Source organism: Gadus morhua, chromosome 8, assembly GCF_902167405.1.
Source record: "Gadus morhua chromosome 8, gadMor3.0, whole genome shotgun sequence".
In the NCBI taxonomy this organism is placed as follows: Eukaryota; Metazoa; Chordata; class Actinopteri; order Gadiformes; family Gadidae; genus Gadus; species Gadus morhua.
This window is the reverse complement of record NC_044055.1, coordinates 10,156,169-10,171,334: the sequence shown is the minus strand read 5'-3', so window position 1 is coordinate 10,171,334 and position 15,166 is coordinate 10,156,169. Positions and strand designations below refer to the sequence as shown.

The 15,166-nt window shown below is 49.5% G+C and overlaps 1 protein-coding gene across 1 annotated transcript in view; it reads left to right on the top strand.

Annotated features, from left to right (window-relative positions):
• Window positions 1–15,166, top strand: part of LOC115549564 (receptor-type tyrosine-protein phosphatase F-like) — a 133,728-nt gene that overhangs the window by 43,370 nt on the left and 75,192 nt on the right. Inside the window, 2 exon segments of the mRNA XM_030364836.1 lie at window positions 8,713–8,901; window positions 13,263–13,373. Coding sequence (XP_030220696.1) covers window positions 8,713–8,901; window positions 13,263–13,373 — 300 coding nt within the window.

Sequence of the window (15,166 nt, the reverse complement as noted above, 5' to 3'; positions counted from 1 at the left end):
ATTAACCCAAGACACAAATGACCACCAGCTTTGCTCTTGTTTGTAAGGAAGGAAGCGTGGGGGTCTCTGTCACGGCAGGTGAAGAGTAGCTCCCCCCCCCCTTCCCCGGCTCCACGGGCCAACGCCTCCATGGCTCCCCTGACCCTGACTAGCCACGGATGGATGGGCTCGCGATGTGTCCGGAGAGACTCTTAATGCCCACTTCCAATGAGCTGGCTAATGGGAGTCTTACACCCTGACCCCCCCCCCCCCCCCCCCCCCCCCCCCTTGTCATCCCCACACATTGACACACCAAGCCCCGTAGGCTCACCCACCTGGCCCGCAGGAGAGGAGCTCTGCTTAATAGCGGCCCCATGGCGGGTTCTCTCCAGCAGGACATTTATTACCCATGTCTGTGAGCATAGGCTCTGGGAAAGGGGCCGCGGCAGCTCAATTAAACCGCCTGGAGGTCGGGACGGGGAACTGATGCACGGCGCACAGGTGCTATACATTTGAAGTTGTACGAATTAGTGCGATGATTTTGTAATGATCGTAAAACCGTTCGCATGGTTTTATGGTTTGAGCGTTTTTCTCTTGCAAAGCTTGGAAAGCTGACCAAGAATGTGTGCCTCTCTTGTAAGTTTGTCCTCAGTGCCTTTCACAACGGCAGTGTAACCACAGTTGGCCCCCAAGCGTCCTGTCAATACCCGATCTCTTCGCTACCGCCGTGCACGCACTCGATCGATTGAAGCGTCCTGTCTTGTCTAGACATATAAATGGCATAACGGGTTCCCATATTGTCTGGGTCGTGTTTAAGCCTCCGATTCTCTTCGGAGGCCACTATATGTAATCAAAGTTGAAGCCGGTCACGTTAACGTGCAACGCCGTGTGTATAATTCATTACCTTCGAGTGAGATCCTCACCGAGGATTTAATTAACCCGACCTGCCACATTCCCGCACATCCCCTGCCTTTCTCGGCACTCATAAAAAGGGAACCCCAATCTTCCATAATTGCACTCTAACACGTCACGCGTCACAATAAAGCCCGGCCCGTGATTAATTTGAGCCGAGGAAGGTGGGCGGATCGTTTAATAAATGTATTTGCAAAGCCACTTCGCCACTACCTCTTGTAGACGGACTTCACACCAAGCCCCCCCCCCCCCCCCACCCACCCATTTCACAACCCGCCCGTCCATGGCTGCAGGCACCTTAGAGGAACAGCCTGTCTGATCGGCCATGTTGTAGAAACCACAGGCATTCCCCTTTCTTCCTGCGGTGTCTCCTCCTCCTCCTCGTCGATACAGGTGGACGGTACATTAATACGCAGAGGGGAAAAAAAAAACACAAAAAGGAAAAGAAGATGGAGTAAACTGTAATGCCGTGATCTCAAAGGCCTTTAATCCCAGTCCTGTTAGCGGGGACGAGCAGGCTCTATGTCATACCTGTAATCTATAGAGAAACAACAGCCACTCTCCAGCCGCAGCCATCATGCGGGTCTGTTTGTGGAGGAGGGGGAGGAATGGGGGCAGAAGGAAAGAGAGGAGGAGGAGGGATACTCTGCAGCTGCTCTGATCCCACAAGGTGACTCGGTCAGCGGTATCTGTGTGAATGCACCGGGACCACCCCAGGGTGGTAGTGTCCGGGCGGTAGGTAGGAGAGCGATGTTGGGGAGATATGGTGGGGAGCAGGGTTATGTACTAACTGGTGTGCCAGAGCATAAATAACCGCCGTGGGGAATCTGGCAGGACGGTAGATCATACTGACGACAGGGGAAGTGGGATAGCAGATAGGAGAAATTGAAGTGCTAGGTAGAGAGATGGGGGGGCCTGTGGGGGCTGTAGGCGGAGGTGTACAGCACGGGCTAATAGCAGTCCGGACGGTTTAAAAAATAAATTGAGTGTTTGTGTGCGTGTTTGTGTTTCCATGCGAGTATGTGTGTGTGCTCAATGATGGAATATTATGACGCCAGATGACCGCTATTGATTATCTGCCCGTAGGCGGAGAAGCAGAGCTTAATGTTCTGTTCAGCCAGACAAAAAAGTGTATTATTTCTAAGGTCGTGCGTTTTCTCTTCCGTCCTGTGCGCACAGATAACCAGAGGGGGAGGTAAAGCTTTGACGCAACCCCCAGCACTCAGTTTTTGTTTTTTTAAGTTCTAAAGGTGTGTTTGTGCTTGTTATGACTGTTTTGGAGATGGTGGGGTTACGTGCAAATGTGTCGTTGCGTGCGATCTGTAAGGCTTGAAAACTATTTGTTTTGTACACGGCTATCTCCTTGGCAACTGCCAAGCCACTGGGGTGTAACAGCTGCATTACAACAGGCTCTACAAGTTTCTCCTTTGTTATGCGTTTTGTCCGACATTTGCATGAGTTCTGCAGTTACCTGACCAGGATCCAAGCACACAGAGTCATGAGGAAAAAAAGAACTGGCAGTTAACAACGCGGTGCTGGTTTCGCATACCTCACTGTGAAGCGAATAATTACCCAAGTGCTGATGTATCACAGCATCTTTCATTTCTCTCGCTCTCTCTCGGTTTGTTTTGTTTCTTTTGCCCTGGAGATTTTTCATAGTTTTCATGTCATTACAACACCGTTACATCAATGGCCGCCTTCTGCTGTCTTTGATGCTGTGTGGTGTGATGTGCTGCCCCCCAAAACGAAGAAGCCTCCCCGTGGTGCGCACACTGCCAACCTGTATATATTTTCTTTTGCCCAGTCAAGAGGGAGGTGGGGGGTTCTCGGTCCTATAGCTTTCATGAGACTGTTCAGATGTTTTGCAAGTCAAAGCGAACACACAGGCAGTTAACCCTGTAGGGCTGCCATGCAAGCTGTTATTTTCCATTATTTAGATAGCCCATTAGTGTGTCCAATATCGGAAGAATAGAAGGCGGTTGGAGGAGGAAGGGTTGCACCCTACCCTCCAAGTCTATGAAGCAAAAAACATAATTTATTGAAATAAAACATTGTATTTGGGAGGGAAAAATCGTATTCCCTTCTTGTATCCCATTTTTCGCTCCGAGAACTACACGCCTGAACCTGTTTTGTTCCCCATGAACCCTTTTCCTTCAGCTAAACAAACCCACTCTGCGTTTGTGTTCGCCCGCTTGTTTACACACCATCCTGGGCCCCGACTCCTCGCAGGCTTCTTTCATTCCGGCTCCAGTTCCCGTTCTGTTTTTCTGAGCGCACCACACACACACACAGCCCCGGACGCTTCTTCTACAGTCCTCACACACACCTTTCTGCATCTCGGGCAGACGCGAATGTCTGTCTCGCTCTCGTTCTCGCTCTCTGGCGCTTTCTCCCTGGCACTCTCGCTCTCTCTCTCTCTGGCGCTCTTAGTTGGGTACAGCCCACGGCCTGGAGCCCTTACCTTAACAGCCGACGCCCGCCCGCCCGCCTCGCAGCCTTCAGGACGTCTCCGAAATAGAAATAAAAGCTAAAACAGATTTCCCCCCCCCCCCTCTACCTTCACATGCACCAGGTCAGGAGAAGGTGAGCTGTGAATAAAACACAATGAGCTGCCTCGTAGGCACGGGCCGCTGTATCGACGTGTAGTCACCTGGAAGCGTGCAGAGTTAACACCGAGGAACACTAGTGCTTATACGTGCACTGTTGAGGATTAACACAATCGACCCTCTTCCTTTCTCTTTTCCTTTTAATTCGGTCGGTCCGTTGACCGAGGTTCAGCTGCTGCCCCCCTACCGTTTCAAAACACCAGGACTACGTATTCTGCAGGGTGGGGGCATAAACACCTCTCTATCTTGACCCATAAAGTGCACTGATGTATGGGTAAAAGGGTTGATTTTAGTGCAGCAATATTTCATGAGGCAAGTGGCTGTGTGGCTGTTGCTGGGGTCTCCTGGTTCACACTATCAAAGGAGACATCACCTTTAATTGTTCTCATCCATCACTTGACAACGGGCACACATGGAGATCATAAGACCTCTATTGCTTTTTTCTTTTCTTCCCCGAGAACGGGTGGAGCCTACGCTCCCAAGCTCACACGCATAAGAGAGCGCCACACCATCTGCCCCCGTTTTATTGGCAAACATAAATGAGTTACATTAACTTTTGATGAAAAAAAAAAAAAAAAAGTGCAGATCGCCCTTGCAGGCAGGTATAGCGCTTTACAGTTTACTCAGGGATAACAGCCCGGGCTTCTCGCCATAGCCTCTAGTCGTTCTGCAAATTCCCATGTTGTTCAATGTTGTTACTTAACGATTAACTGCCTGCACATATCACGAAGCACTCCGTCCTCACTCCCACGAGCACTGGAAGAGGGTTGGACGTTATGCTAAGGTAGACATGGGCTGGGGCGGACTTTTTGGATGTAAAAATGAAATAAAAAGCAGCACATGGAACGAGGCTGAGCTTGCTCTCCAGGCCCTCGGAGAAGCGGAGGAACCAGGGTTTCTCGAGTGCTTGCCCCCCCCCGCGGAGAGGAGTACACCCGGGGTGAGGGAGGCAGGAGAAGCCCCCCCAGCGGGGCTGATGTTGGGGTTAGATTGAGCTCCGACTGGCTCCCAGTGGGACGCGGGGGACGGGGACGGGTCTCTTTCAGCAGGGCTCTGATTAGACCCATCGCCACGGCTGCCACGCTCCACTCACACTGGTAATTGGAGCTGGCAGGAGGCTGGCATGCATCTCTCCTCCTTCTCCTCCCTTCCCCTTCCCCTTTTCACTCCCTTTTTTCCCTTTTTTTCCCATTTCCGTCCGAGTGTCACCTGCCTCCAGGCTGGTTCGTCAGGAGGAGCAGGGGGTGAACCGCGATATCAATGATTTTGTTAATTCCCATAATTGCCGGGTATCACGCGAGTACAAACAAGCCGTGGATCATGTTGAACATGTTTCAAAATGTGTTTTACCACGGCGCCCGGGCCCCTACTGCTACCCTAATTGGCTAGCACAACCGCAAAACGGCATTAAGCCATCAAACCCCCTTCCCCTCAACCACCATCGCTGTCTCCTCTGCTGTACTGCCATTACCTCTGTAAACACGTTAAACGAACTGAAGCTGCTCATATTGCACTAATGCTCATTGCGTGTGATATATGATGTGAAACAGAACAATGGTACCAGTCATTTATCCAGTGCAGTGCCGAGCGAGTCACTCGGTTTGTTTTTCCCAGCCCTTTATCGCTCGCGATTTTCTGGCGCGCTCTCTTCCGCTATGGCAGCCTCTGGGCTAGATCATTGATACAATTTGTGTCGTCCATTATTTTATTATTATATCCCTCCGCACTATATCACAAAAAGCAATTTACCAGTGAGTCAGCGTTCCATTAATTTCGAGTCTTTTAAGGAGGCCTGGACTCCTCCGGGCGGCCATTATCACACTGATCCACTTTCCGCCGCATTAACGTGGTGAGCGCTGGCTCTCAATGCTGCCCAGCGCGGGCCCAGACGTTGCTGGCTGGACATACGCACGGCGCCCTGGCCATCGTTGGCCAACGGAAAAGTACATAGAGGGGAAGAGAAGAAGGAACATATTACTCCTTCGTGCAAGCGTCTTGGCAGCAGCCAATCGGGAGTCCCAGACTGCCAAGTTTTCTCGCCGCCTTCACTGCCCTGGTCCCCCCCCCCCTCCACCACCACCCTGGCAAGACGCTCGCCCAATTACTAACATCGCCACGGGAGACTCTGAGGCCTATTGTTTAGTGGGACATCTTGATTCTCGTAGGCACCTGTGGGAGCGCCCCTAGCATCAGTGATGAGCCGCACATCTAATAATGACTAATGAAACCTGAGTGTGACCGAATGCGGGTAGCTTTTATTTTTTTCGTTTTCACCCCAGACCCGCTCGTTTAATCTTAGTTATGGAGCGACTTTGTGATTCAGCATTCATCACACGTGTTTTTTTTTGTCCTCTCCCTTCCCTCCTACGGTTCCTCCCCTGGTCGGACGGAGGGGTGTTTTTTCTCTCTCTGATGAATTATCCCCAGACACAAGAGAGCCATTTATTCAAGATGCCTCCTATCTTGACACAACATCAGCCCGCACCGCATGCGTTATTTTATCAGAGCTTCTTCCCAAATCCCCCCCCCCCTCCACACACACTTTTATTCCGCGCCGCCTTCAAACAAAAAAAAGGGCGAACAAAGGCTTTGTGTCCTCACGCTGACGACTTGGCAGAGGCGGTCGCACAATCCAAAATGGATGGCGCACGAATTAACAAGGCCTCCGGACAGAACTGCCGCTGGACGCAGCACAAATGATCCCGACATTTAAAATGGCGGCAAAAAAACCTTATTGAATTTTTTCACGGACACGGGATTCACGGCCGACCTTGGGACGAGCGAGACAACATTCGCGGCTTTTGACTCGAGGCGATCGAGGTGATCCACAACACTTCTCCTGCTTTTGTTTGTCGCCTTGCCTTTCAAGCATAATCTTGAGCCGTTTGTCCTTTGAAGTTCTCGCCTTGCCTTGGCTCTGTCGAGCTGCCAAGCCCGTGCCCAAACCAGAGCGTTTGGAATCCACCGATTGGGTTTTGATGAATAAAAATAGCCCAGGCCATTGTATTCCCCTCCATGGCTTAAGTCTCTGAGGAGCGACTAACCTTGGTCGTGTCTTGCTCTTCTCTTGCTCTTCTCTGCTGAGTGGAATTCTAAACGTTAAAGAAACACGAGCGGCACTCGAAAACCTCTCACGTGTTGCACGTTTGCCTCCACATAACATAACACCTATGCGTAGTTCACCCACTCAGTATTCCATCCCGACACCTTTGCTTTAGCAGCAGTGACACACACACACAGACACACACAGACACACACAGACACACAGACCCACACACACACACACACGCACACGCACACCATGGCTGAAACCACACAGGAGCTGGTACGTTAACCAGGCACAAAAATATGGTTCTAGTGTCAGCCCCTTGTACCCACTGCTCCCCCGCAATGCAAACACGAGATGAGAGCAGGGCGAAGGATTCATGGAGAAAGAACTAAAAGGCTGCAGCTGTTTGCCTTTAAAACCATTCCCTGGTTGCACTCGCTGATATGTGGAAGCTGCTGACTCACGTAATAACTTATTTCAGGTCTGTCAAACCGGAAAAAGCAATGTTTTGCATTTTTCACAGCCCCAAATGATTTGGTTATATATTTGTTTAATGGGGAGCTGGGCACATTCAGCCGATTGTGAACATCTTGACATTTGAACATGCACGTCCAAAGTTGAACTTAAGGTATACGGTTTTTGTTTTTATTGTTTTTTTTGGTTTTTATAAGAATGAAAAAATAATTACATTCTTGTTTATGTCATCCTTGCTCTGGCACAACTCGTATCATCCTCTCCTCTGTGGGCAGAATATTAAAAGAAGCCTTCTGGGCCGTACAAAAGCTGGCCTCTGAGCTCAAGTAAACGTACGTCATGCACTCTTTATTACGGTCTCGCAGTGTGTAAATCCCAGGATGGCCACTGTGTGCAGGACTATAAAGCTCTGTGGAGAAAAACGGAGAAACAAGCTGCATTTAAAGCTCCGTCGTCATCCGGAGGAACCCTCAGAACTCCTGAACAGCGCATGCAGTCTTCTCTTTAAATTATAATTCTCTGGGATTCTGTGGGCTGAAGATCAACGTTTTACCTTTAAATAACATTGCCAATGTTTGCCTATATGTTCCCCTGCATGGTTATGCAAGGCGGGCACCCAAAGGCAAGGCAACGCAATGCAGCCGCAGTGTCTCCGACACAACCCTTAATCAGGGGGGCTCTGGGCGCCAGAACACGTCCTCAAGGGCATTCCATCGGTATAAATTTGTATGTACGCCTATGTAATATGATCATACATTTTCTTTTTTCATGTTACGTTATATTTTGAATATCAATCACTTTTTATTTTTTTATTTTTAACTTATGCCAATTTCCCCCGCGCCGTAATTCGTTAGCGGTTAGCCGTGGGGGGTGTGACGTCTTGCCGCGGTTGAGCTAGCGCCAAGAGGATGCTATTATCACGAGCACTGTTCTTCTTCCCCCCTGATGAACACACCCTGTGAGTAAACTGACCCCAGGCTGTGGACCCCAAGGACCCGGATCTGCATACAGGGAGGCAGATACAGGAGATTGCAGTTTTGAGAGTAGGCTGATAACTAAGAATTCCTGAGGGCTGCCGTTTTTCCCTCATGTTCATTAATGGGATTCAGAATATAGCGGCAGAACAACCACTAAGCCTTTTGCTTCGGCTATGAAGATCTAAATTATGCCTTTCTGTAATATATGTGTATATATACATACTTATCAACCCCCCTGAGGTGAGGGGGATTGATACACCTGTTAAGTATTATCCTGCAGAAAACTTTCTGCAGGATAATACTCTGATCCTCTAATGCTACCATTTTTTCCAGTCAGAGCTGGATCCAAATGGATATCCAAGTCAAGTACTAGTGTTTGGCTTATTTTCTCTAACGATACCTATTGAACATCTTACTTTTCAATACAAAATAGCCAATTTTGCAAAGAAGATTGGGAATTGAAACAATTATCCCCAAAATGATCCAGTGGATTTCCTATATCACCCACTGGGAAATGTCAGGATATTTTCAGCTTTTCTGTTTTGTGGCGGAACTAACTGCTGTCTTTCCTCTTTCCCCTCAACTCATTTGAATGTCTGTCATTCAATCTCCCAGTGTTCATTGTCCCAGTGTTCATGTTCTCTGTGGTTTTCGATGTCCTCCGCTGCTTTAGCAAATCTCTGACCAAATGTTACCCCCTCTTTGTGCTTTCCAGAGAACCAGGTCCCACACGGCTTCCCCACCATAGACATGGGTCCTCAGCTCAAGGTGGTCGAGCGAACCCGGACGGCAACCATGCTGTGTGCCGCCAGTGGAAACCCGGACCCGGAAATCTCCTGGTACAAGGACATGCTGCCGGTGGACATCAACAGCAGCAATGGGCGCATCAAGCAACTCCGCTCAGGTAACCTTCGATCGGAGCCGATACGCTGTCAGAAACGACCATAAAGTGTGTGAGGGCGGCTAGCCACGACAAGTCTTTCCAATGTCCCTGCCCCTGTCGTAATTACATCACAAGTTGGGTTGCCGAACCTGATGTATGATGGATAGATCCGCATACCAGTCTGCCCAGTGGAGTGTACCAACTGGTAGGCTTTTTCAAGCCATTATTCACCTATGTTGACATCCCACCTAAGGAGTCACTATGTCACAGGGCAGGGACGATGTTGAAATGCCTTGTAGTGAGTAATCAGTGGTGGTGTTAAACAATAGTTTGATAAGAAACTATTCATAATATTAATTTATAAAGTAGGCAGAGTTTTTTAAAATAGCGGTAACACCTTTTGGACGAGAAAGTTAGAACAAACTGGAATCTGAAAACCTTTGTTTTTAATGAGGTGACTATTGAATTTGTTCCACTGTCCGAGTAGTGTAGAAGAGAGGCAATTGCCTTCTACTTTATAATTAAATAAGCCTTAAGACCCTCTTAAACATACAGCAAGCCTGCAGTCTCTGATCCTGCATTTAAGAAAGAGAAAAAATAAGACGACGAAGAAGAAGAAGAAAGGAAAATCGATGAGACTCCTTTTGTTCACAACGCCGGGCCTCTTGGTAAATAAACAGCTCAGCCCTGACCCGGATCAGATCGGGGGGGGTTGGGGGGAAGGGAGCGAGTTGGAAAGATTAGTGGCTTTTTGACCGGCCTCGGTCTGGTCACTCCCAGCTAAATCCACCTCATTTAGAGCGTGTCAGGACGGGCTCCGGGACCAAGGACCCCAGATTAGAGATGAGAGACCCTTTCAACAGAGCCTCACGGTAAAAGTAGAACTGCCAACTGCGAACCGAGGGCGGAACACAGGGGTGCGCAGGATTGGCTCATCCCGATCCTGACTGCGCTAGTGCCGACCCTGACTCTGAGCTAGTCGCGTTTCGTTGAGGAACAAAAAAAAAAGCACAACAAGCATGGCATGCTTTGTAGGTAATCATATCAAGTCTGAGTGTGTTCTGGGAATTAGTCTGGAGTTAAATAGTAATGGCCAACGTACAGGGGGTTAGATACTCTCTTTGACATTAAGTAAGTGCATTCAAGCGCCTTTTTTTATTCCACATTTTATTCCTTCCAGCACAAAAACTGAGCATTAGCTTTGCCCTGGTGTATGACTGAGGTGCCCCAAAATGTACAAATATGTAATGCCCTCAGTTGAACAATTCCTCTTATCTTCTACCCTCTCCCTGACATCTGCTGCTGTATTGGGATTTACATAACTGCACATGACCTTAAATGCATAATTTACTAGCTACAGTACAGTTTTAAAAGCATGCTCTCCAGCAGCAGCTTTCTGGTGTTGCACAATGTAGTGTGTGTGTGTGTGTGTGTGTGTGTGTGTGTGTGTGTGTGTGTGTGTGTGTGTGTGTGTGTGTGTGTGTGTGTGTGTGTGTGTGTGTGTGTGTGTGTGTGTGTGTGTGTGTGTGCGCGCTGAACACCTATTGTATTAATTACTAACTCTTCCCCACTTCTCCCACAGTCCATTAAAACCACATTTCCCAGAGTATAAAGGAATTAACATATTATTTTTATCTTAATCTCTGACCTTTAACCGTACAGCAATCTTGTTTACTCAAATTCAGTCCTCTTCCTCTGCTCTAACTGGGCTCGCTGGTCTCCGTACGAACTGGAAGCACATAATCTTACTGAATACTAAGTGAAAATGACAGCATACTCGCATGGCACACATTATTTATTATGTGCTTTGCCAGATAACAAACTCAGGAAGTGAGTCTACAAAGGCTAAGAACCCCCCGAACTTGTTTTTAATGACCTCTTAGCCTAATGTCGGCGGAACAAGCTTTAAAGGGTGGAGAATGCCGTTGTGTCTGTGTTTTGTATACTTGTAGAGTGGATGTACATCAAGACCTTGTTTTTGTTGTTATTCTTATAGGTGGTACGCCAATTAGAGGTAAGGATGATGAACCAACTGTGTCAGACCCACCCCTCCCCAAAAAAATCATTGTTCCTCCATATCCACCTCAGCACCGTGTACCCCACTGCCCCACCTCACCCCATACCCATACAGTCACCTCATGGGGATCATATGTGACGGTGGCCACTCCAACCTTATGTCTATATGCATATGTCCCTCCCTCCTCCCCAGTCTTACCCATGGATGCACCCGTCACCAGCTCATCCTCTCTTGGTGCCGCTGCGCTTAAGGAAAGGCCACCGCAGCCTCCAGAGGATGGGGATGCATCAGCCTATACGTTGCGCCGGGGCTCAATGGAGATTGATACGGCCACGATTTGCATACAGCCTATGCTGCAACATCGCCTCTCCCTCCTAGTTCCCAGGACGGCGCGCAAAGGAAAAAAAAAAATCAACAGCCTGAAAGCCAAGCTAGAATAGATTGTCAAGGTGGAGACTTTGACCTCTTTTTAATGGAAATCCTTTGGATGCGTGATTTTCTCTCCAGCCATTAGGTAAACAGTGGGAGTGTCAGGGAGGGGTGACGCTGAAGACCTCTGAGAGATATTGCCAGATGCCACGCAGGCGCCTGTGTCCACACACTGCATACATTATAGTCCGCCCAGCGACAGACCCTTAACAGCTTCCTCCGCACCTAAAGTGCCCCCTCCGCCTACTAGTCCATCCACCCTTGCATCCCCCGTAATGGGAAACAATAAAGACGACCTACAGGAAGATCATTGACCTGGGTGAGCTTGCGTCATCCGTTCTTGCTGCTTTCTCTTGTGGTCATTTTTGTCATTTTCGTCTTTCAGACAAACGACCGGTTTGAACCGTAATTGTCCGGGACCCACGCTAGTCTCTCCCGATGCCGCCAAATGTCTCCCTCCCTCAGGATAACGGCTAGATTGACAGATGGGTGACATTTGCATTAGTATGCAGGTGCACGGTAGTGCTGAATCAGAAAGAGAGAGAGATGGAGGGAGATGAGGTGCACGTCCTAGGCTCACGGGGCCCATGGGATCGGTTGTCGTCGTGAGATCGGAGCGGGGGCATGTCGGATTCAATGCCCTTCACCCTACCTCGCTCGTGCCAACACTTACTCAAGCAGGCGGACACAAAACCATGGTCGCCACTGGCACCCTCAGGAGTGCCATCTTGCCCACAGCACCACACCCCCTACACCCCCCTCCTCCACCCCCACAACCCCCATCTCTGGTCCTGGCCTTAATTTGGGTCCCCGTCGTTGGGTGTGTGGACACCCGTCTGTCCGCACTCATCCCATCCTGCATGACGTGTCAACCGGACGTCATCGTACGATCAGTTCATGAATTATTCTTTGCCCGTTTCCATGGTCAAACTGCATGGTGTCCGGCTGCACACGCGGCCGGCGTCATGACGTTTCCCCCGAGCGGTGATGGCCTCCATCACCTTTGTGTGTGTCGACATATATGTGTATCCCTGTAATTTGTTTCCCTGCACTGTCGCGATTACATTTCTCAGCAATGCATAACTTTAGTTATTCAGCGGCCAGGTAAGTCCTGTTTGTTTCCATTATCGATGTCTGTCCCCTGCCAACATCGCCGCATCATTTTTGCCGGGAATACGAGTCATTAACTGAGCCCGCTATTCTGGAAAATAATAAAAAGCACAGGCCCCTCGACCTGTCAGCCACGCTCATGTGAACAGTTTTGATTACATTCCGGGTGACTCGCCGCGGCCCGGCTCCGAGCCCGTCAGCCGTCGTTAGAAGCTCCTCAGCCCGCTCCTTGATGGGCCAGAAAAACACTTTCCACTGTGCATACTAATCTCCGCCATCTGGCACAGGCACTTCCCCGGCCCCGATTATTTAGACTATTTGCCTTTTGGTGGGAAGTCGACTGAAAGGACCAGGGGCGAGATGCGCCAGCCTTCTGCGGTGCACCAGACTAGCGTTCCGGTCTCTGGTCGTGCAGCTAACAACCGTAATTACCCCGACCAATAATGAGCTGAAGGAACTGGCTTTTGTTTACTGGGCACCGTCCTCAACAGGAATAACACAATAAGGGCCTCTTAAAAAAATGACATAAAAACTCTCAGCTCACATTTGATTAAGGATGGTCTCCCGAGTAGAGGATTTCAAAATATGATCAATTGACCTTCACTTGCATTCGGCTATATCTGCCAAATGCTTTCCATAGGACAATCCCACATAAGACTAACCTTTCTGGATACCTTAATCACACACCAACCAGCATTAGGCTGGTCGGCTGTGCTGTCTAGGGACAAGAACCCTTAGCTTTATGAGGATGTTGCACCACTATCACCATGCAATGTCTCATCGTAGCTAATTGTGTATGCCTTTCTGTTGTTTATCCTTCCCACAGGAGCCCTGCAGATTGAGAACAGCGAAGAGTCCGACCAGGGGAAGTACGAGTGCGTGGCCATGAACAGCGCCGGGACCCGCTACTCCGCCCCTGCCAATCTATACGTGCGAGGTAAGATCCACGCGTGTGCCTAGTAGCCTCCATTGTGGATTCAGCCCGTTGGGTGAGCTTGTACCGATTCTCCAATGTCGAATAACCCAGTGCCTCGATAGATCTGTTTCCCCTTCGCCTGTCCTCTCCATTTTCCCACCAACCCCCCCCCCCCCATGTCTCATTTCTCACCAAAAAAGCGATGAGCTGAAGGGATCCCGGGCCCACTTGCGTCTGAGCCAGTTGTGCCAGGTGCTGCCGCTGTGAAAACAGCTGCACTGAAAATGTTTCCTCTGCTGGCGCAGAACAGCCACGACGGCCATTGCTCTCTCTTTCTTGTGTGTTCCTTCTCTTTTTGTGTGGACTGGACTGTGTCAAAAGGCTTCATTATTCCCCCCGCACGGCTCACAGATCCTCTGGCACGCAGGGGTCTAGGAGTTCCAGGGTTTGTTTTTGTCATGGTTGCTGCGTGAGCAGACTGAACACACACTCACACTTGGACATTCACACTCACTCGCTCACTCATATGCTCACACACATTCACGCACACTCACGCATTCAGACGCACACACTCACTCACACTTAAACGTACACTTACACACACACTCACTCACGCATATAAACACACACATTCATAGGCACTCGCACACATGCACACACACACACACACACACACACACACACACACACACACACACACACACACACACACACACACACACACACACACACACACAGTACTTTGTTGGTTTTCTGTTCAAGCTTTGGATAAGAAAGGGAGAGTACTAGGGGTCAGGCTAGCTCTCTCACCACCACCACCCCCACCCTCCTCCTCCCCCCCCCCCCCCCCCCTCTCCGGATCTGAGCGAGACTGTCTGAAGTACATGAAACAGAATAGCCTCTCCAGTTGTTAGTGTGGGTGTAGCCCGAGAAGGGAGGGCGGGAGGGAGAGAGAAGAATCACTCAGTTATTAGTTCATAACTTGAAGGCAGCTCTGTACTGAGTTCAAGCCTGTTAAATGATAAATAGCTCTTCAATTCATCAACATTTGCACTTTTTTTCCCCTCTTTATTGATTCGGCGGGGTAGAGCCGGGCGTTACAACAGCCAAAAATATCTTTATTTGATCTTTATATTTAAATATATTTCATTCCCACTTTCATTTCCTTACGCATAGCAACCTGTGCAACGAAGGACATAACGTGACAGACAACTTGCCCCGGAGCATCTAATAACATGTGGCCCCGTTCAGAAGGTATTCGGTGTCTAGACGGGCGAAAGGAATCCCCGACACTACAAAGACGCGGACTAGACGGAACGGTGGAAAGCCATGTCGAACAAACAAGGTGTGCCTGTCATGGCGGCTTTCGTTTTTTATCAGCGCGGTAATTACAGTGGTAGGGTGGGCATGGCGCCAGCAGGGCCTCCAGGATCTCGCTATCTTGTAACTCTAGACCAGGAGCTGTCAACCCATCCACCATCCACCCCCCTCCCCTCCTCCTCCTCCTTTACCTCCTCCTCCACCACCACCACCACCTGCAGCAACAGCAGTCCCTCCAGAGACAGCCCCGTTCAAAGCCACCACCACCCTGTCCAACATTCACTCATGCCCAGGTGAAGCGTAGCTTCTTTTGTTTTTCAGGTTGTTGTTGTTGTCGAGGTTTTTCGTATCCACTTGGATGGTATGGGGGGAAACAAATGATGAGGGGCCTCAGCGGTCTCGCCTCAGTGGCGTGTGATCCACACAGACGGACAGATAGACGGACAGAGAGCACGGGAGCGAGGCCTGTGGTGACATGGCCCGCTTTGATTGTG